Below are 24,514 nucleotides of genomic sequence, written 5' to 3' on the forward strand. Positions count from 1 at the left end.
CCACGTGCAACTTTCCTTTTTCCAATACGATAGGCGTCGGCGATGGCAACACTGTCAAGACCAAATTTGTCCTTCAGGAATTCAGAGACCATATCACGACATCTCTCATCGATATTCGACTCGGGGAAACCGTTAAATATGAGATTGCTCCGTAAGAGCCTGGTTTCTAAGTCCAACGACTTGTATTCTAATAGCCTAATACGGGCCTCACTGACTTCATTCACTGCGTGTTGTGCATACGAAAAATTGTTCAACATTTCAAGTTTTCGATTACACTGGCCAAAGTCAAGCATCATTTCAAACATAGCAGACATTTTATTGTCCATATCCATATCGGCAAATTGTGATTTGGAAGGAAAACGATGTGTTGAAGATGGCGACTGACCTGCCGACGTGGCACCTGTAGAGTGTCGTTTCCGTTTCTTTTCTCTAACGACGGACGTAAACCCTTCATCTAAAGCAGCATATCTACCTTTATAGTCAGATGTCATATTTCCAGAACTTTGAATGACAAATATATGTCCAAAAACGTCCTAAAACACTTAAAATTGTAAATATTTCTGACGCGTGTGAAAACCTGTCAACCATTACCACGTCCCGTAACTCCCGTTTCTCATGTTTTATTCTTCTGTACACAGAAAAAGGCTATGGGTATGTATCAGGTTGCGCACAACTTTGCTTATTGACACACATGAAGGACGTTTTCTATGCTTTAAAACTGATACCATTTGGGTAAAAGTGAACTTCATCTTTTCATAATGTTTAGACAAAAGCATACATTAAGCATATACGATATATTTTATAATACACAAACACATATAATCTTCAAAGAATATCAAATGATATCATGAGGATTTGATGTAGAAAAAATACATCAGTGTACACAACATAAATGAGCAATAATAGACATGTGTGGTTGATATTAACTAGATCTATTTATTTTTAAAAATGTGAAAGAAACGAGAAAAAAGTAGAAAAACAACAAACAAAAAATGATATGTTTGTTTTATTTTAATCAGTTTGTTTTCAGTCTGTACATACTATTTCGTCAGTCTAAAGTAAACAAATAACTTTACTTAGTTCATTTTTTTTTAAATATGTTATTTGATTTAGTTTGATAAGGACGTTTTTAAAACTGCCGCCATTGTATTATCTAAAGTATCTGGCATGATTGCAAATTATTTGGTGTCCGTCCTGTCAGCAAACATCTTCATTGGCAGTAGAAGTTATTTTCAAATGGAGAAGATTTATGTTTTAGTACCAATTTTTGTTTAGTTTATAATTATGCTGGGATTGACAAAAATATTGAGGATATTACATGAGTGTCTTTTTATATTGAATTTATTAAACGAGTTGAATAAAATAATAAAATGCGAGGCTCTGCCGAGCATTTTATCAATTTTATTAAACGAGTTTAATAAATTCAATGTGGAAAGTTACACATGTAATATTCTTTTTATCACATGTTAGCCTTTCTTGTCGAAACATAAAACAAGAAGACCATGATGGTCCTGAATCGCTCACCTCTTCCCACATGACCCAGTTTTGAGTATGACGTCATTATTTGACATAGTGACCTAGTTTTTGAGCTCATGTGACCCAGTTTTGAACTTGACCTAGATATTATCAAGATAAAAATTCTGACCAATTTTCATGAAGATCCATTGAAAACTATGGTCTCTAGAGAGGTCACAAGGTTTTCCTATTATTTGACCTATTGACCTAGTTTTCGAAGGTACATGACCCTGTTTTGAATTTTACCTAGATATCATCAAGGTGAACATTCTCACTAATTTTTATGAAGATCTCATGAAAAATATGGCCTCTAGAGAGGTCACAAGGTTTTTCTATTTTTATACCTACTGGCCTAGTTTTTGACCGCACGTGACCCAGTTTCGAAAATGACCTAGATATCATCAAGGTGAACATTCAGATCAATTTTCATGAAGATCCATTGAAAAATATGGCCTCTAGAGAGGTCAAAAGATTTTAATAATTTTAGACCTACTGACCTAATTTTTGACCGCAGTTGACCCAGTTGACCTAGATATCATCAAGATGAACATTCAGACCAACTTTCATACAGATCCCATGAAAAGTATGGCCTCTAGAGAGGTCACAAGGTTTTTTTATTATTTGACCTACTGACCTAGTTTTTTAAGGCACGTGACCCAGTTTCAAACTTGACCTAGATATCATCAAGGTAAACATTCTGACCAATTTTAATGGAGATCCATTCACAAGTATGGCCTCTAGAGAGGTCACAAGGTTTTTCTATTTTTAGACCTGCTGACCTAGTTTTTGTCCGCACATGACCCTGTTTCGAACATGACCTAGATATCATCAAGATGAACATTCGGACCAATTTTCATACAGATCCCATGAAAAATATGGCCTTTAGAGAGGTCACAAGGTTTTTCTATTATTTGACCTACTGACCTAGTTTTTGATGGCACGTGATCCACTTTCGAACTAGACCTAGATATCATCAAGATAAATATTCACACCAACTTTCATACAGATCCCATGAAAAATATGGCCTCTAGAGAGGTCACAAGGTTTTTCTATTATTTGACCTACTGACCTAGTTTTTGAAGGCACGTGACCCACTTTCGAACTTGACTTAGATATCATCAAGGTGAACATTCTGACCAAATTTCATGAAGATCTCCTGAAATATATGGCCTCTAGAGAGGTCACAAGGTTTTTATATTTTTAGACCTACTGACCTAGTTTTTTAAGGCACGTGACCCAGTTTCAAACTTGACCTAGATATCATCAAGATGAACATTCAGACCAACTTTCATACAGATCCCATGAAAAATATGGCCTTTAGAGAGGTCACAAGGTTTTTCTATTATTTGACCTACTGACCTAGTTTTTGATGGCACGTGACCCAGTTTCGAACTTGACCTAGAAATCATCAAGTTGAACGTTCTGACCAATTTTCATGAATATCTCATGAAATATATGGCCTCTAGAGAGGTCACAAGGTTTTTCTATTTTTAGACCTACTGACCTAGTTTTTGATGGCACGTAACCCAGTTTCGAACTTGACCTAGATATCATCAAGATGAACATTCAGACCAACTTTCATACAGATCCCATGAAAAATATGGCCTTTAGAGAGGTCACAAGGTTTTTCTATTATTTGACCTACTGACCTAGTTTTTGATGGCACGTGACCCAGTTTCAAACTTGACCTAGAAATCATCAAGTTGAACGTTCTGACTAACTTTTATGAAGATCTTGTGAAATATATGGCCTCTAGAGAGGTCACAAGGTTTTTCTATTTTTAGACCTACTGACCTAGTTTTTGATGGCACGTGACCCAGTTTCGAACTTGACCTAGATATCATCAAGGTGAACATTCTGATTAATTTTCATGAAGATCTTGTGAAATATATGGCCTCTAGAGAGGTCACAAGGTTTTTCTATTTTTAGACCTACTGATCTAGTTTTTGAAGGCACATGACCCAGTTTCGAACTTGACCTAGATATCATCAAGATGAACATTCTGACCAACTTTCATAAAGATCCAATGAAAAATGTGACCTCTAGAGTGGTCACAAGCAAAAGTTTACGGACGGACGGACGCACGCACGGACGACGGACACCGCACGATCACAAAAGCTCACCTTGTCACTTTGTGACAGGTGAGCTAAAAATCGACTTTCTTTTACTATATAAACAAGACAATTTGACCGACGTCGCCTATACTATAAATGACGTCGACGTCAAATCTTTATTAATTACACTAGTGTATTATCGTTTTTATTTAATGGCTTTATTACACTCCAGCGACGTCAAACATGTGATAAAATAGTGTTACCATTTTTTCTCGCATCGCATACGTCTTGCCATTGTTATTTTTATTATGACTGTGATGAGGTCGTGCCAACACTGTTATTATATAAATAAATTTCTGTTTTTTTCTTGTTTTTCCATGCTTATTTCCCAAGATATTGCATAATTATGGGGAATTGATCAATGATTTATTGTGTTAAACATACAATAGGAAACATGTTAGATCTACTTGCAAGCTCTGTGGGTCTCAAACAAAGAACGACTGTAAATGGATTTTCCATGCATGTTTTGCAAACAAAAACTTCGAAGTAATTAAATGTACAATGATTCTGCGAATTTAGATAAAAAATTGTAACATTTTGATACCAGTTTGTTTCCTTACAACAGTAGCAAAGTTTGGCGTTGGAACAGAATAATTATTGTTAAACAACATTTTTTCATGCGTATACACATTCAAAATAATACAAACGAATCAAGATCTAAAGATGCAGACATAAAGCAAACTTGACAAATGAATTAAGATATAAAATACGAGATAAATTGTCTAAATCGGTTTTAGACGTGATGAAAGAAGAAATGGACTTTTGCAGTTAGTGTATCGATATACCAAGTCTTGAATAGAATTGAGTTGCATAGTCTGAAAGCAATAAGCGCGAATCCCCGGTTTCTATACATACATAACCGAATCTTTGTCAAAACTTATAACACTTCTTTCTTCATCTGACTTTATACTTTATCATGTCCAATTTATCATTAAAATTGAACAAATGCACAAAAGTACACAGGATTTTGTGAAATGCATGATAATGAAATGGTTTTGTTAAATCACAACGATCAGTGCTAATTGGAAGATCGAATAACTACATGTTATATTCATATTGTGGGTACTTGATTTTCTTATTTTGTACTCTGAATATTTGGACACTGAACAATTTGTTCAGTGATGTTTATTCCAAATGAAAAACTGTTTGTTCAAAGTCGTACAAGAAGCAACGCTGTCATTCCAAAGAGCAAGATGCTTATCATGGATTTCCAGCTTCCGGAAGTGACGCATTTAGTATCGCCGCCATATTTAGAAAAGTAGGCGTGGTCTTGTGGTCCGCATTTAGCATAGCTGAACGCAACTGTCATTATATCCTTCATTAATGTCGCCATCTCGTTAGTGCAATTTCCAGCAACAACATAGTCCAAACACTCGAGAAATTTCGAGGTAGCCCTGTATGAATAAATAATCATTTTTTGAAATAAATGTTGCAAAAAATTGGGGGATCCTTACCAAAATATATATATATATATATATTTTTTTTTTCGAAAAATGCGGAAAGGTATTTTGTAAGATTGTAAAATGATATTATGATTAAAAGTTTTATAAGGCTCTTGATTTCATGCTAAAGGTGATAAAACTTCTATTCAGATAGATGTTATGCATAACTATATGGTTGAAAAGTCACTACTTTTAGAATTACATATGCTTTATATTTTACACAGCGTCATAAACTGAAACTAACTTGCATATGAACCAGACACACACGTTAACTAGTGATGCAAAAACTGTACAATTAATAGACCGATGTCCAAATATTTCCGAGATACGACAGTAAATACCTAATAACTTGAAAAACATTGTATTAATTCATTTATTTAATACAAAATATCAGCGCAACTTTAATGTTGGAAAAGTTTGGACGAAACCATGGAGGATCTTAGAGATAGGTAAGAAACAAGAATGTTACTGGCAGACTGGCCGTTTAAACTATACCAGTATATTTCTTTTGTTCCTCATGGGAACCAACCTCCGCGCAGGAATATTGTCAAACAATCATCAACTGTACCGATAAGGGGAAGTAACACTGTGTTGGAGTTTGCATGGAGACATGGAATAGTTAACTGAAAAGTCCGCTATATTGTGTGATACTTGGCAAAGAAAAATACAATTTCAAGAAATTTCAAGATAGAGTAGAGCTAATGTATTACATATACAAAACAGTTTATCAATTCAGTATACAAACCATATAATTGAGATATGACTATCAGAGTGAGACCTATCTAGAATTATTTGTAAAAGACTAAAACTGGTAGTGTGAAAAGTGTCTCACAAGTGTTAACGTTTTTTCTTTTTAATTTGAGCTGAATCTCCATGAATTGATGGGCTAACTTACGCAACCTGACAGTTTTTAGACCAGATCGTATATAGGGAGCTAGGAAATTTGATTCAAGCGTACAACAGTTATTTATGTAAGGGAACCGTTAATAATAAGCGATTGAGTATAAATAACTAAGAAATACGTCTATTCGTTTTATTAAAAAAAATAATGCACTGTTCCACAGTACGAACTGTCGCTTTCACTGTCATGGATAAATGTATCCATGTCCCTTCCTTTTTACAGTCATACTATACCTGCAGAGAGCTTGTCTGTATGCCGTGTTGTTAGTATGCTGCAGAAGTTTGTTTGCTTCTGTCTGGAGGTCTTGGAAATCCGCAGAGCATGTCATGTTCCGGATAGTACATTCTGCTACCGCAGTTTTGAGTTCTGAATAGTTTATGAAAATAAAAATATATTTTCTGTTCTCAAAGAACCTCTATCTCCAACAACTTCTGCAATTCCTAACCTTACTTTTTGATGTTTCTTTTGTTTTCATGAAAATTGGACATGGTAAGTAAACATCACTTAATTAAGCATTATATTGATAAAACTCGGATATACATTCAGCTGACATGAAGTTTTGTTTTACATTTTGAACTATGGTTTAGGTTAAAGAGTGAGATATGGCACCGGTAAAGTACTTTAAATTCCGCCATCGACCGTTCAAAGGCGGTGCCATGCTATGTTCTTTCTATATATGTTTGTGTTCGCTTGTTACGGACATGGGGATGGAGCAGTCTTTAATCCGCTACCAGATTTACTTCTGAAGACTCTACTATTTTCTTATCATAATTCTAGCCACATCTAAAATAAGTTAACGCGCTACTGAAACTAGTTCCATGAAAACAGCGGATGAATTATCAGTTTAGTAGTATCCAACGGTTTCATGGTTATTTAAGTCTAGACTGACCGCATTTCAGCTGGCGATTGAGATTATGTATGTCCTGATGCAAGTGAGGTTGTACAGAGTTCAGTTTTTGATCTTTATATTTAAGACTCATGATTTTGTCTTTACAGTTTTTTTGTAATATATGTATATTTTGGAGTTCGATCTATAACAAATAAACAAACGCATTATATAAAAACAATAAAGCAGATTTAGATATATAATTATGAGGCTGTATATTTTCTTTATCTCGAACGACAATAAGTTGTGTATGTTTCCTTTTTATGATACAAAAATTGTCCTCTGAAAGATTTTATTCAATTATAGTTTATACAATTGGCATGGCATTAGCCTACAATCAAACTGTAAACTTGATGTTGTTAAACTCTGCTTCAAGTATACTTTGCATACATATGTAATCAGTTGGTGTGCACGCGTATTTACATGTACCCTTTTTTCATAGCGTGTTTTACTTTTTTTTCTTTTTTTTTTAATGTGGGATCAAGTTCCTGTTGTACCTTGAGCATCGTTTGTTAAATTGATTGTCAATATAGGGACTTGAAATCTAAAGTGATTTACACTGTGCATCTGGTTGCTTAGTCTGTGTTCAGACCTAATGTTTTGTTCATAGGAGAGAACTCTTGAGGCTATTCAAATTCTGTATAATTATGTCCCTTTTCTTCTCAAAACATTAGATAATCAGAGCCAGGACTGATGAAGTCGGAATGCCTTACAGATTTTTTTTCTAAAAAAAAAAAAAAAAAGATTATCTAGTCGGTAGCCAGACTACTGGTTGCTGGTCACTTTGTGGTATGTTCGATTTGTGCCAACAGGAGTGAAAGATTTTGCTTTCTCAAGCTGTCCTGGGGCTAGATAACATTGTTACTTAGTCAAGGGACACTTTTCAACATATGTACATTTTAAATTTTATTAATAGGCTTGTGATTGCAATAATGTATTTATAATAATTAACGACACTATCACTATAAGGGGTGGAGGTATGACCTGATTTAATATGATATTTCTCCACACAATGCTGAAGAAAAAACATGATGTGTAGCATATCAAAATGACAGAAAAATCAATTATTTTTGGATATCTATTTCCTTCTCAATGAATTAAAAGTGATGTAATTCAAGAATGGTATCATTTATCAAAAAACTGTGATACAATTTTATAGAACACCCTTCGAGAAACATTTTTTACGCAATTTCTTTTATGAATACAGGAGTTGAATCACATCAAACATACCAAGTTGTGACTTTCTGTTCTGAGAAAAAGATGAAAATGTATTATATGAATTAAATTCTTAGGCCCCATCTTCACCAAAGCATGAACTTCCCTTGTTTTCTTTTCTGCCAACGAATGAGACTACTTCATTCTTGCATTCCATGTATTAAAAGGTTGAGAGTTTGAACGCTATAAATACTTCTTCACAAATAATTAGGCCTCTCCACTAAGACATCCTGATGAAAATCACCTATATAATTTTGGTTACTTCAAAGCAATATAATTCCCATTAACGCTCCCTCTTAGAGCCTTGGATGACCACATTGTAATTATTGACAGCCAGGAAATCAAATGCTAAGCTGATGGTCCAGAAATACTGTGACCAAATTTATAGACGGTTGTTTTGTAAACACATGTCAAATATTTACTGTTTATCCTGGAAATTCATCAACTAAAGGGTTATATTTGAACTTTTATAATAACTTGAATTCATCTTTTTGGCATCTGATAGAGGAAAGTTTTGTGGTCTTGTATTTTATGGTGCCTTATCTCACTGCTAATGTCATAAGTAAAATTACGGCCCATCATATTATTTTTACATTTAATTAAAACCAAATTATGAAATATTTTGTCCGATATTAACAGCACAAAAGGTAATATTTGACAAAGATAAAAACACATTGATAGTTGAATATATTTGTTACTGTGTTCACGAAGCTAATTGTTGTAATCATACAAACGCGCTTACATGCCAAGCAAACGCAATATAATTATAACAGTACGTGCATTACATCATTTCCTGTCTAAGATTCAGCGTCGCGATCTTTGTCCTTTCTTCGTTTTGTTAGAAAAACATAATCAAAGATTCTTAAGCCTTTACTTTGCAGGTTTTGTATTGAAAATGAGTACTGTCACATATGCTCCATTCATTCACAATTATAGAAGTTGACATTTGTTACTTTTCAGGTAGTTAGGGATTTCTATTTGGACGTAGCTTCATTTTGTCAAAATTTGAAGCAACGTCTTACATTTTGTTCACATGAAGTCTGGTCAAGCTTTAGTAATGAACTGAATCACTATAAAAGTCAAGCGACGACATCTAAATTTGAATTTAACTTTTCACTGACGCAAGGTTGGCTTTTAGTCCCGAACGTCAATAGTGGAGTGAGATTTTACACAATATTACAAACCTTCCTTTTTATCACATGATACCCTGTATGAGACTTTAACAGCGACTGGGTCCAACTCAACATACTGATCCTTCATGCTACAGAGGCTTACAGCATCCTCGTAACATTTTATATTGCATTCTTGTCTGTAATGTAAATAACACCCAGAGTCACCTTACTCTAAAATCAAATGATTGAATAAAGTTTTGTCATCATATTGCATGTACATGTACATAGGTTAACACATCATAAGGAAAACCTTTAGAAGAAGATAACACAACCGGTAAAAATAATAGTATACTTGGTTTGTGGCTATACTTACTGGATCGTATGTCAGGACAGAGTTATCCCTCAGGGGATTGATGTTTACGTTCTTAGCTCAAGTATATGAAGTGCTGTATGGTTTTATTTGCAGGCGGGAGGATACATGTTTGGAAGGTAGCTTTTCTATCTAATTATGTTTATGATATATTCAACGCCCTATAGCAGAGGCTTAAGAGGAACAAGTATACCATTACACTGAACTGACTCAAAGGACCAAATGTTACGACCGAAAGCCCAAAGGACTAAATGTTACGCCCAATCAAAAAGGACCAAATAATACGACTCAAGTTCCAAAAGAACAAATGTTAGCAGCGCGATCCCTTTGGACCAAATATTACCCTAAGTCACAAAGGACTAAATGTTACGATCCCATTCCCAAAGGATCAAATTTTACGTCCGCTTCGTATCATTAAAAGACTACTGTTTTGAATCTATATCAAGAAGATTATTTGTAATCCTGTATCACAGTCAAATGATAGCAGACTAGAGTTAATATTGTTTCAGTTGAAGCTAATCATTATGGCTTTCTTAGATTAATAAGTCATAAAAAAACATACATTCTGCTACTTTTCAATGCAAAACCACTTTAAATCAATAAATAGTTAAAAGGTGAATTCTAACCTATCACAGAAGTCGATAATGTTTGGCGGCAACCTCTGGTCAACAAGAGTCCGCAAGGAGAGAGCCGAACATCGTGTTATACGTGACGTTACTCGTGATTCAAAACATTTACTCTCCTAGAGAATAGACAGTTATATTTGATAAATATATTTAAATGTCTAGTTTACTTAGTTTGTATGAAGAGAAAAAACTATAGTCTTATTTACAGGCAATGTAGTTATAAATTAAGTACTTTTTTATATCACAGTGTAGGCATAGGAAATAGAGATCAATATCAATATAATTGCACCTTTACTAATCCTACCAGGTGTTCTGTATTACAAAAGTGCTTCTATTGTGACATTTTGATACAAGCCAAACTGTATTGTCTGCACTATAAAATACTTACTGGTATTACATTTTAATATCTGCTTGTTAAAAGTTATTTTTTTTACCATAAGTAAGTTGACAGAATCATAGGAAGCAGGTTTTGATGGGTAAATCAAGCACATGTGAATGAACCCTAAATGCTTTTGTTGTGCAAAAAAGTATTATACTGTGTCTTAAACAGTTTTCATTTTCCACTCAACTGTGTAACTGCAAGGAAAGTAAGCTAATAGATATCTCTGCTTATAAGTACTAGCCCAAGGCAAGAGTTGTCATTCTTTGGGGATCACAACTTTAAATTAAATCTTGAAACTTCTGTTATTGATATTAACAAAACTATCATAATTTTCACATTTGTGAAATCATTTTTGGTTATTTCAAGGACTTAGAAATCAATTTCTAGACTTTATTTAATGTATTTCTATCATTTAAAATTTTAGGGTCTATCTCTATATCACAACATTAGTCGTAAATTCTTTTGACTTAATGGAGTTTAAATAGCAGAAACATCTAATAAAACTATATCAAGGGAAATATTAACATCTAATTAACATTTAGCCTTCTGGCGTCATGAAATTTTGCCTTTGCGACCAGTGCAGACCAAGATCTGCCTGCACGTCCGTGCAGGTTGATTATGAACTGAACTGTTCGCTATTCAGTCAGACCATTCCTTTGAATCATAAGTGATACTGACAAGCTGAATGATGGACCTGTCCATTTTAGAAATTTAGCAGGGTAAAGGTAAACAGTAACACTTGACGTGTAGTCTGATGGAAAACTTGCAGTGTAATTCTTCCTACAACAATTTGCACTTCAAGACTGATTACAACAATTGCAGAGGTATATTGTTATTCTAACTGCGGCGGAAAGATATAGGAAACCATCATGAAATTTTACGCAAACACCGGCTTCTATGAACAAGTTCCCGAATAGCTCAAATTAAGAGATTGTATAAAAAAGTAGAAGGTTTTAATCGGTCTCTAAACCCACATTGGATATAATTAAATAATTCTTAATTGTGTTGCTCTCTGTACATACTACTATCTCTTTAAATATTTTGACGTCACTCACCACTTTAGGATCAGTACACCTAGCGTCCCCATCGTACATATTGTATATGTGGCTCATGTCCTCGTTTCCACACAATGTGCGTAATGAGTATTGAATTTTTGAAAGGACTGTGGCTGATCTAGCGTCGGATTCAGTACAGTTTTCTGAAGGGCTTACTGTCACACATTGACGAAGCTTTGCATATTACCTATAACCAGAAACACTTTAAAATAACACGGTCGTCTGATCTAGAAAGACCAAGGGTCTCGAATGGGTAAATTTATTTTGCATTTTTATTCAATGGAACAAACATTTGCTTAAAGGAAGTTAGTAGTAGCAGTGAGAAGTTGAAAAATTTAAAAAAGTGAAATTGGCAGTAGCAGTTGCAACAATAAGAGTAGAAAAAAATTTGTGTAACTTTCACAAACAGTAGCAGTAGAAAACTTGCGAAATTTGCAGTAACAAATATACTTAGGTAAATCATAAGCAGCAGTGGCAGTAGAAAAATATTGAAACTGGCAGTAACAATAGCAGCAGTATCAGTAGCAAAAACGTGAAACTGACGGTACCTACTACTGCTACTGCAAATTACATAATTTTGCTACTGCTATTGCCAGTTTCCGGATTTTTCTACCGTTTAAATTTTCTGCTTTACTTATTGTTCTACTGTTTCTTTTTGATACTTGTACAATTTCACATCTTTGCTACTGCTATTGCTGCTACTGTTATTACCAGTTTCACGATTTTTCTACTGCTACTGTTTCTGCTTATTCTTCCACTGCTAATACTGTTTATTTTCAACTGATGCTTCTAATGCTACTGTCAGTTTTATCGTTTTTACAGCTACTGCTTATTTTTTTCTACTACTACTGCCCATGTCTCGTTTTTGCTACTGCTACTACTTCTTCTGCTATTGCAAACTTCACGTTTTTGCTACTGCTGCTACTGCTACTGCCTTCTTCTAATCGATTAAATGTTTTAGAAAAGATAAAAATCATTGCGCTTATAATATTTGTTAATAAAGAAAATTAATCAATTACGAAAGCTCTCATAGGTTATTTCTTTGAATGTAACTCAGATATGATCCCTTGTCCACTGGCACATGTGTATATTTTACTCTTGGATTATTATTAATAGTTTACAAAACATTTATGTTTGGGATTGGTGATATCATATACATAGCAATTTACATTTTGTTCTGTTCATCAGTTCTATTTTGTAAATAAAATATACAGTGTCATAGCTAACTGTACTTAGCAAAATTAAATACAATGTATACATTGTATTTGTGTTTTAAGGTAGAACGCGGCACTTCACGAACTTTCGAGTAGGGTCTTGCAATTTGGCATGTGTGAAGTTGACCATTTCAAACATTGTGTAGCTTATTTTATGCCAATAGATTTAACCATTTTTTGTACACGAGACGTCAAAGTTGACTACCAAAGCCCGTTTTTGAAAATGACGTCGCCGCGTATCCTTGGCAACTGTTACGGGTACTGCAACGGCACCAGCCAACATATTTTCTTATATTCTACACTGTCCGCTGAGAAGTAATCTTTCCTTTATGCTAATATAAAAATTATTGTTTTACGCCGACAAATATTTGAAAAATGGAAAGGAAAACGTCGTTTTTGTCTAAAAATTGACGTTCAGTTTCGCTGCATTTTTCGGCTTTAAATTGGCATATTAAAAATCCCTGAATTAAATTTTTGATTATTTTTTTTTCTTTCAATAAATGGTTTTTAAAATATATACCGAGTCCAAATGACAAATAAAATTGGGTGGTCACCGACTCAAGTTTTTCGGTACATGTGATTTTATTTCTCCCACCTCCATGCGTAATTTGTGTAGTGCCGTAATTCGACAGTCTGCAGGTACGTTCGAGAGACATCATAATTCGGCCATTGAGTTTAGCTTATCAGCTCACACTGGATAACGGGCTATCCTGACGCCCGCTGGAAATGTAACCCAGCTGGAAATGTAACCCAGTTTAAATCGGTAGGTAAAGTTTTTCATTTATTTCTATTAAAACGAAGCCAATTCTTGCAAATCAACTATGGCTTACATTTACAATTTCTGGGCCAAAAACGATCGTTATGTTTTGAAATATTCGCTAACAATTTCTTCAGTTTGAAAAATCGAGCAAAAATCCAAAGTTTTGCGCAAATTGTTTTGTTTATGAACAACCTGTGAAAACTTATCATCTGCTGTAAAAGATGTCTCCTTTTGGAACACCTGTATGAAGTTTCCGGGTTCTACGTTATTCCTGAAAAAAAAAGTATTACTGGCAGTGATTTGACGGAAACTTATTTATTTTCAAAAATGGCACTTTCATTTCAAGAGGCTTTAGGACTATATTCCTTCACACCCGGACTGACTTTTAACCTAGTTCACGCGTTCTTGCCATTTTTCCGCCATGCGAAAGCCAACCATATATTTTTTGCAGTTCAACCGAAGCAATATAGTACATATTGCCATTTTTTTGCCAGCTTTTGATGGTGGAGGAAAACAACTACAGGTGCCTCCGGGCTACTACAGAAAGTAATTTCACCTCGGGTTTCGCAAGTGCAAATGATTGCTTCTGGTCGTCAGTCCTTTGAATTTCGTTTGAAGACTTCAGTATCTTTAATGAATCTCAAATGCCCGTTTTTGTTTTGAAAAGTGTTCTTAGTGTGGTGCTAGATAGGTGTATAATCTTATTTGCTCATACATAATTATTTAATTGCTCCTAATGTAAATCTGCTATTTTGTTTTATTCATAAGTACCTTTTCAACAAATACCAGTTTATTCATGGTCTAAAACTGCAAGTTGTTGATGTATAGAGGCAAACGATTGAAAACGATTGTTTCAAATCTAAATAAGCAGAACTTTGCAAAATCTCACATGACTGTTAATCAGTTATTTCTTAACATGGCAGCCACATATAGCTTTAATCAACATATAACAAGGTAGATCGGAACTCTTCTTTGCTTGTTTACAATCTTACGATTAATGGAGGTGGTCATTAATGAATGGGCCTAACTAATACTTGTATGATTGGTAACACATGTTTGAAGTTTAAAAATCAATACTTAAAAATCAGTCCATGCATGTAGCATCAGAGCCCGGACAAGACACTGCGGGCGGACGGACGGACGGGCGAAAGGAACTAAGCAACTTTTAGACCCTAAACCAAAAGGACAATTGAAATGAAATCAACCAGAATTACTCGACATAACAATAAGGACCATACATATGGATATACAAACTGTTTACTGACTGCAAGTATACACATTTTACACAAATGAAAGACAAAAGAAATCGCAACTAGAATGTGTCTGTAGGACACAGGGTGTGCCCCCCATTGGTACATTTGTCACAAATAAGGGGCAATAATTCAAATGTTTGCAGTGTTAATGGGGTTTAGCCTAAACAAACATTTTATGAAAAGGATTCATTATTCTAGGCCATATATTTTTGAGCTATGAGCATCACAAACAAAAAATCCACTATTTTGGCTATTTGAAGGGTTATAACTCTGTAATAAGCGCAAAGATTCTCAAGAAGAATGCCAAGTGTTAAAGGTCACATCATGATAAAGACTCAAGCAAGGTTTCATGGATTTACATTAAATACTTTTTAAGCTATGCGCATAATTTGTTGAAAATGTGCATATTTTTACTATTTCAGGGGCCATAACTTTAAAAATAGGGGAGGAGCCTGCCAAAAAATAAGAGGTGTGCAAGTTTATATCATGATAAAGACCTATGCAAGTTTTCAACCATTTATATTAAAAGCTTTTTGAGCTAGGTGCGTCAAAAAAGTGAAAATGTGCATTTTTGACTATTTTAGGGGCCATAACTCTGAAAATAGGGAGCGGAGCCAGACAAAATTAGGAGGTGCACAAGTTCATATCATGATAAAGACTCATACAATGTTTAATCAATTCATATGAAATACTTTTTGAGCTAGGCGCGTCACAATGTGAAAATGTACATTTTTGCATATTTCAGGGGCCATAACTCTAAATAACCTTAGGACGGCCAGCACATATTTATGCGATCCTGCTAGGTGTGTGTGTGTGTGTGTGTTCGGGTTTAACGTCTTTTTCAACAATATTTCAGTCATATAAACGACGGTGTCTACTTGTAGCAGTGAGCACAATGCCCAACTTTATAGTGCTGCCTCACTGGAATATCACGCCGTAGACACGTGACATGATACCCCACCCAGACACATTATACTGACACCGGGCTGACCAGTCCTAGCACTACCCTCTTAATGCTGAGCGCCAAGAGGTATATATATGTTTTTGACAACACATAAAATGGTGTCACTCGAACTTCAGCTATTTCCGGAAGTAAAGAAAATGAAAGTAGAAATGCTAAACTTGAAAACGAAAGCCGTATTTTGATTCGTAGATAGGCAGGGGTCACGCGCAGGGTCACCCCGTCTAAATGTATGCGCGTGGACTTCTTTTTTTTTTGCTATTGTGGAGTAAATTTTCAGCACTTTCTAACGAATTGAAATTACCTGGGCATTAGTACTGCATGTCAGCTTTGGAAAAAACTTTGGATTTTTGCTCAATTTTTTTTTCAAGCTGAAGAAATTGTTAGCGAATATCTCAAAACATAACGATCGTTTTTGGCCCAGAAATTGTAAATGTAAGCCATGGTCATTCCTTGACAAAACTGTCAAGTTGATTTGCAAGAATTGGCTTCGTTTTAATAGAAATAAATGAAAAACTTTACCTACCGATTTACAGCTGGGTTACATTTCCAGCAGGGTTACATTTCTAGCGGGCGTCAGGATACTAGCCGGTTATCCAGTGTGCAGCTGCACCATTTATTGTTTTACTGGTCCTTAAATACCTTTATACAAAACAACAACAAACATTTCGTTCCATGACAAGACGCTTATAATGTGAAAACAGAGGTGAAAGGCATATTAATAAGTAAAATCTAAGTACATTTCAATATAATATATAACGTGCAACTGGCGCTAAAACGTATCAACAGCTATATGAAACAAGAACAACGAAAAATATGAAGTACATGTACAGTATACTAATGTTTCATAATGGCCCTCCAAAACAGAGTTGGGTGGCTATGATTGTTAATGTTTCAATATATGCAACGGGTACAGGACTGATTACACCAAACAGGAAGTGACTACTCAGTGTTACATGTGAAGTAGTCCAAAATGTAGTTCCATGCTGTTGATGAAATCTGGTATAATGAGTCATATGAGGATCTGGCAGTTATAATTTGGCTTAGTTTTATTGCTTATTGTATTGAGAAAAGATCTAGACCATTTTCATTGTGAATTTCCAGGTATTAGTTTTATTCTTTGAGAAAATGTCTACATACGCGTAATTGCTAAACGGCTATTTTCATGGGAGCATTTTCAGAGGGTGATGTTTTTCAGAACAGATTATTTTTCTTACATGTAACATAACATGTAAATATTTTTCTATTTTTGATAAGAAGACATGTCATACTATATACATAAATGATCATGTATGGTTTTCATATCACTGAAATGCTCTAAAGTACTGAAAATGAGGTCTCAAGAATTCATTGTTTTATATGAAATAAAGAAGGAACTGAATTGGTAGAGTGTAACCTATATGGTTACTAGAATACAAAATTCATTAAGCGTTACGACTACGCCGTTACAGCAGAACTAAGGCAAATTTGAAGCATTTTCATGTCATGACACGTTCAGATTAGAGGAAAAGATGGTCCCGAAACATTTGGTAAAAATTGGTAAAATGACTGTTATTCGAAATTTTACTTCATATTAAATAATAAAAAGGAGAAGGAAAAGCTCTTTCCTTGTCGGAACTGTGCAATCTCACCCAATTGCTATGGGTATGAAACTGCACAAGAATAATTATTTTTCGTTTATGCCAGGGATTATATTTTTGCATGCATATTTGATACTTTAAGTATTTTAATATACTGTAAACGTACTTTATTTAGAAAATCCCGAATATCGACAGAAAAGGAAGTAGGAGAAGGGAGGGGGGGGGGGGGGGCGAATTAGGGAGGGAGGGGATGGGGTGGGGGATGGGGCGAATTATCGAATTATTTCTTTTCTACTACCCTTTTTTCAAATTCTTTGTTGGATTTTTTCTCGATGTATTTCACTTTTATTCTCTGCTATTAAGAAACTATGATTGATTACATAAATCAGATCATTGTGCCATACTTAGAGTGAATGCAGGAGTCGTTACCATTGTCGAAGTCGGATACCCCAGCACTTGTCCAAATAATATGACGCTTTGGGACAGCGTGATATCTTTTGACAGTCGCTGTCCCATCAGATGATCAGATGGATGACAACAATAAAATAACACATCATAAGATAAGTCATCCTGATAAGCCAAATCAGTAAGGCTACCCCAGCACTACTAACATTTGATTTGTATGCAGTTCATAAAAAACAGGTGTTTCAAGAAGAAATGCAGGTATAAATATATATTTTCATAAAGGTTCTATAAAACCAAAATTAACATACTAGTAAATAATTGGCTAAGACTCAGTAAAAAGTATATATTGCTTCGCTACTAATATTGAAAAATTTGAATGTCAGACCAGTACTGTTATATGTCGACCGCCACAAAAACGCATAAACCATTAGAAATTCTGAACCCGGTTTTACAATAAAAGAAGAAACATACTTGCATATCTGCCTTGTCTTGTATAGGTCAAGATATTGGGACTCTGAAAGACTGTATGACTCCCCATAACAAGTTTGGTTAAATGCACAAAACTTGAGTTTCTTAAGACCTGAAAAACAACAATAAAACAGTAAGTTAACCATATTGAGATGTTCAGGCTACAGGTACAAAGAGGAAAATGTCGTTTCCATCCATTGCAGATAGTCCAATCAATTGCATTACTTCAAGAAGTAATAGGACGTTAGTCTGAATGATAAACCAGCAGCGACGCCTAATCTGTCTTAGTTTTACAGAACACAAACAATGCATAAGATGGAACTGGTTTGTCTGAGATGTACAAGGAATACATTTGTCAAGATGGAGTGCTGCAAAGATTGCTGTATCCATCAATGATGTGCAAGGAAGCAACATCGACTGAGAGGCGCTTAAGCAAATGATAAACAAGTATTTAGTTTGAAATACATCACGGTGCACAATCACGTGGTCTATGACGTCATGATATAGGTATCGCGCCAAGCATTTTTTGTCAACAAAGCGTCGATTCAAGAAGAAAATTCGTCTTAAGTATTTTGTTACGAATTTTTGTAAAATGTCTTTAGTATGTTGCAAGTCCTTTTATAGATGCGTACCTCCGATCACACAGCATCTGTCCGTCTCTGCTTTAGTTTGGCTGGAAAACGGGACAAACTGACCCAAATCTCAAAATCGCTCTTGCTGTTGCTCCAAGCTGATTCCAGAACCGCATTAAAACCAGCTTTCTCTTGCTGAAGTCTTCAGATGACCGTTTTGGTTTGGTACTTTCTGTCTCAAAACATCCGCTGACTGATTACTTTTTCACGTTAAAGGTGTTATTTTCAGATAAAACCAAAGATAATAAGATGTGCTATTGCGGCAAGTTCTGGAAGATAAATGATATCGCAACAAGCTGAAACGATAATCTTATTTTAAGTCCGTTTTCCCATCAGTTTTCATACGTAAATCAACGCATATCACTCTTTCATCTAAACACGATCTGTCAGTCGAATTTATCTTGTGTATAATGCGAGTTTATAGGCAAAACACGGAGCAAAACATATGCCATCGCGGCTAGTTTTAAAAGATAAATGATGTTACAACAATCTAAAATTTTAATTTGGAATTGAAGGCATTGCTCCCATTAATTTCCACAATTACCGCTTGGTACTCTTTCACTGAAATACAGCTACTGGAAATGAATTTTTTAGGCAAAAGCAGGGAGCTAAGATTATGCTACTGAGAAAGAGCAATGATATCGCTACAGGTTTAAACCTTTCTTAAGCCAATATTGTCATATAAATCAAATATCGCATAGAAAGTACTGTACAGATTATGACAAATTTCAATGGCTAATCAATACATCTGAGAAAATCATTATTTTAAGATACATGTATGGGGTTCCAAGAAAAAAACAAAGCTGGTTAAATGATAAATTAAATGCAAATGCTAAATTAAGTATTTAATACTTTTATTTTAAGAAAATATAATACATTGGATTATACGAGCTATTCTTGTTTTACAGGTCCTTTTACTATCGAACTAGCCGGGAGACTGTTTTCAAGCTGATGGACACATATGAGCGACGAGAAGATGACAGGTTCATACAACGTGTGCCCACTAATAAACGTTGATATATGGAAGACAGGTAATACAATGCAACCTCTGTAGAGCAAGACCCTTTGGATACAAATATTGACTGTTATGTAGAGGTTGTTGTTCTGGAGAGGTAAATTCGATAGTATATTTCAGCTGAGGGAAAGTTTGATATGTTGTTATAGAGGGGGTTTTGCTTAACAGAGAGCCGCTCAGGAGAGGTTGTACTGTAACCTATAGTCATTTGAAATAATAATAACAATTATAATAATAATGATGATGATGATAATAATAGTAATAATACTATTACCAAAATTATTATCTATAATGATAATAATAGGGGAAATTCTAGTCTGTAAACTTACTGAAATAACCTTTGCACCGGCAAAACAAACAAACTTCATAGGAAACGGCGTCATAGTACAAAATAATTGAATAAACTCTGAAGAGACCAGTCGAAAGCAAGACAAACAACACCAACACTCGATTTGAGTTTGTTCATAAGGAACTATGAGCAAAACAAACTATCGACGCCCTTGGCAACGCCGTAAGCAGTACATGTATGTATTCATTTGTTTTGGGGTTAAATACGTGGCGACATGTTATAACAGGCACATGACACGTCATATCTGCATTTATAATAAGTCTTATTTGAATCTTATAAGACTTACCAGTTTTTGTCTTTACTGTTTTGTTTGTTACAGGGGACCACGACTTTGATCGCTCAAAGAGAACTAGGGCCTTGTGCATAAAAAAGGTAGCTACTATGAGCATAGACAGGAATGCTGTTAAAAGGATCCCTTGGTGTTTCGTGTGACAGTTGTGCAAGGCGGAATGAAATTAGCGTAAGAATTGGACTCGACAACTGATGATACACAGCATGTTGGCGTGTGTATTGACATTTCGTCTTTTCGAGTAAAAATTCAGACTGCTGACATCGGAAGTTTCTTTCAAAATTCGATTTCAGACATTATCATGAGTCAACAGACAAAATTTGAAGAATTTCTTTATGTTGAAATTTTTAGTTATTACACAGTTAACTCTCTTAAGCCTTTAAGGCCATGTATCATGATGTAGATTGAACTTTTCGTTTAAATATTTGTAACATTTTACAACTAACACATTCCAGAACTGTCAGCTTCAATTTTATTATTTTTAAAGACATGTAACTTCATGTAAAATAATACGATTGTAAAATAATGTATTATGTCCGGAAAATTCAGAAAAGTCAGAAAATCAGATAGTAACAGCGATATTTGACTTTATTAAAATCTTTAACCAAAACATTCTTAGTTGAAACGGACATAACTCTGTCAAATTCAAACAAAGAAGCAGGAATTGTTTCATTGGTGTAGACTTTGATAGCAAATAACTATTTTATGTTACAAGTCAATGGCTTTGATAGTAACAGATATTTGAATTTAAAAGCCGTTTAAGAACAAAAAAATAGAGAGGCACGAGGGTTGCATCATGCCAAAAATGCTATTTGACACAATGACCAGAATGCACCACTAAACATTCGAGATCAACATGTCTTCATCAATTTTTCAAAGTATTCACTGGTTTAAATTACACACATTCCTGCGATGTTGCCTTATATCCCGATTCAGGAATGGCCTGTGCTTACTCAATGCACCACATTGTATGCAGGCAGACTCCGGTTGTCTTCATGACTGTGCTCGGTGAGTTCGTAACGGGTCACCACCAGATAGCCGCAAATGTCAGAACTGAAAGTCCGAGGATTGTTCCCTCTCCTGTCGTGAGCGTTTAAGTGTGAACTTATGCTCTCTTCATCTGAAAATTAATAGAAATAATGCTGTGATACTTTCCAAATTCTAAATAAAATATATTATGCACTTTTCTCTTAATTATCTGCATATTTGGGAACCATGTCGTAGATACATACCAAATTATAGACATTTTCTTCAGAATTGTCGTATTCACAAGAGGAGAGGCCAAGAGCTTGTATGGCGGCCGTCCTCTGAATGTTGCTGATGCTGATGCAAGTGAGCATAGGATAAACAGATCAAATATTTCGTAAATACACTCAAAACACGTAGAGGATCAATTGATAATTTTCCATTGTTTTACAAGTAAACAGTTTCATTTTTAACTAGCTGTAATTTCAGTATTTATTCTCCTGTAATAAATTGATTCATACTCTACAGTTCTTCGGTCATTAAGTTATTCCTACATGAGTTTAGTGTGTCACACGTCTTCGAGAGTCCAAGGTATAAAATTTATAAAGATATAATTTTTAAGAAAATGCACATTATTTTCAAAAGCTTCTGAATGTTATCAAAACTAAAAGTTCAAGCTTCGCATATATGGCCCATTTTCTGTCCATTTGCTACACAGATATAAAATTACAGAAAATAGTTACCATTGCCTATCGAGAGCTGAAACCCCTAGGGAAACGTTTCTGTGTGATTTTTCTCGAGCGTATGCAAATTTTGCCTCTGGCGGAAAGCCTTGCCACGCTGGCTGCACACGTTTGTCCTAGCTACATCAGCCATTATTCGTTTGAATCTGCAAATAAAAAACACCGTTAGCCATCTTAATATGATTGAGAAAAAAGCTAACTTGGAAATTGAATACTAAAGCTGTAAACAGGGTTGATTTTGCGAAGGTAATTTTTTCGAGATTTTTAAAATTTGAATATTTAGCGGGGCGTTAAGCAAGAAATAAGTATTACGCTTGTGTCTTGAATGTGTGCTTAAGTGAAAATCGCATATATAAAAAAAATAATAGCCTCGCGAATATACCGCATTATATTAACACATAAACATATTTATTATGCTTCAAAGCCTTTATTTTATCCTGAAAATCTAGCTCAAACCTTTCAAGCCACCGTCATTGTATATAACAGTTTCAGCTTGTTGCGATAACATTTATCTTTTAGAACTTGCCGCAATATCATATCTTTATCCTTGTTTTTTACCTGAAAATAACACCTTTAACATGAAAAATAATCAATCAGCGGATGTTTGAACAGAAAAAGTACCAAAACAAAACGGCTATTTGAAAACTTCAGCAAGAGAAAGCTGGTTTTAATGCGGTTCTGGAATCAGCTTGGAGCAACAGCAAGAGCGATTTTGAGATTTTGGTCAGTTTGTCCCGTTTTCCAGCCAAACTAAAGCAGACACGGGCAGATGCTGTGTGATCGGAGGTACGCATCTATAAAAAGACTTGCAACATACTAAAGACATTTTACAAAAATTCGTAACAAAATACTTACGACGAATTTTCTTCTTGAATCGACGCTTTGTTGACAAAAAATGCTTGGCGCGATACCTATATCATGACGTCATAGACCACGTGATTGTGCACCGTGTACATTCAACTTTATAGGTTCGTTTCTTTAGTTTTATTCATATCTATTCATTGCAAAAAACTTTGCTAATTCATTGATGAAGAGCACAGAGGTTAAGCGACAAACTTTGACACTTAAACACCACATTTATTATTTATGTAATAATTTAAAAAAACATATTCATAAAATACGAAAAATTATTAAAACGTTTTATAGTCTGTCATTGAACAGCAGAAATATCTTTTCAAAATGCTCTATTTGAAGCAATCACTTTATCCCTCCTATAATAAAATCAATCAAAACTATAAACATGTAACTATGCATATTTTAATGTAACGTGTTGTACTGGTGGCTTCGTTTGTCGGACCGTTGGCCGAGTTTGTTGACTGTCAAGAAATGACGTCACACACTTTTTGCATCCGGTTGCAGGTTGCTGTGTGGTATATAGCGCCATCCACAGGATCTAGAGCTAGAAAACTCTGTTATTTGGACATGCGGAAACTTTTCAACATATGTATATTTTGAGTTCTTTTAATTCTACCCATTATTCTTTATAATAGTCTCTAGGACAAGGACAGATACACTCTAGGTATTAACTATTTGATGCAGAAATTTAATATTTTATGATTAGCTTGCTGAACCTGTCACATTTTAGTGAATTTACTGAACATTTTGTCGAATGCTAACAGGAAAATTTGCTTGAACTGAAATATACCAATTCATTTAAAATTAAATGGTTGATTCTAGTTTTAATCAATGCTATAATCTCTGAGTATTTCAAAATTGGTTCCAACGATTCTTCTAGAGGCTCAAATAATTCGGTTTATTGTTTGGAACCAGAGTTAATGTATGACGTTATGGCCTAACCATTTCTTGCATACCACACGGGGATTTCCGGTATTTTTACCGGTGCTGGAAAAATCCATGATTTTACTTTCCGGGCTGTAAGATGCCTCGTACTGTAAATGACATATTACGAACTACATATTATGTAGAAGATTTATGTAGTAATTTATACTTTTTTTCATAAAACGGAATAAAAATCCAACTTCTTTGTTCGTGATAGTATATTTCTCGATTCAAAAACGTTATTTTATCCAAAAGTCATAACGTTACGCTGCAACGGATAAAACAAAACCGGAACTAAGCTTTTTCATTTGTCTTTGAAACTTCATGACGTTTTTCCTGTTTACGGACGTTCGTTTCCCGCTCTTTGTTTAAATACGCAGCCATGATAAATATTTCTGAAAAGAAAGTCGTTCCATTGATTTTATGTTTACAATAATTTCGTGAACATGGTATGCAAGAAAAAAATTCGATCATTGGCTGTA

General features: G+C 34.7%; 1 protein-coding gene across 1 annotated transcript in view; it reads right to left on the reverse strand.

The window, feature by feature from the left end:
- Nucleotides 1–991: 991 nt before the first annotated feature.
- Nucleotides 992–24,514, reverse strand: part of LOC123564892 (uncharacterized) — a 28,222-nt gene continuing 4,699 nt past the window's right edge. Inside the window, exons 4-9 of the mRNA XM_045358806.2 lie at nucleotides 18,263–18,371; nucleotides 11,619–11,805; nucleotides 10,182–10,297; nucleotides 9,258–9,382; nucleotides 6,206–6,338; nucleotides 992–5,023 (exon numbers count right to left, since the gene is read on the reverse strand). Of these exons, the coding sequence (XP_045214741.2) occupies nucleotides 4,780–5,023; nucleotides 6,206–6,338; nucleotides 9,258–9,382; nucleotides 10,182–10,297; nucleotides 11,619–11,675 (675 nt within the window). The 5' untranslated portion in view covers nucleotides 11,676–11,805; nucleotides 18,263–18,371 and the 3' untranslated portion in view covers nucleotides 992–4,779. The remainder of the gene's footprint in view (nucleotides 5,024–6,205; nucleotides 6,339–9,257; nucleotides 9,383–10,181; nucleotides 10,298–11,618; nucleotides 11,806–18,262; nucleotides 18,372–24,514) is intronic.

Source organism: Mercenaria mercenaria, chromosome 2 (assembly GCF_021730395.1).
Source record: "Mercenaria mercenaria strain notata chromosome 2, MADL_Memer_1, whole genome shotgun sequence".
Taxonomy (NCBI): Eukaryota; Metazoa; Mollusca; class Bivalvia; order Venerida; family Veneridae; genus Mercenaria; species Mercenaria mercenaria.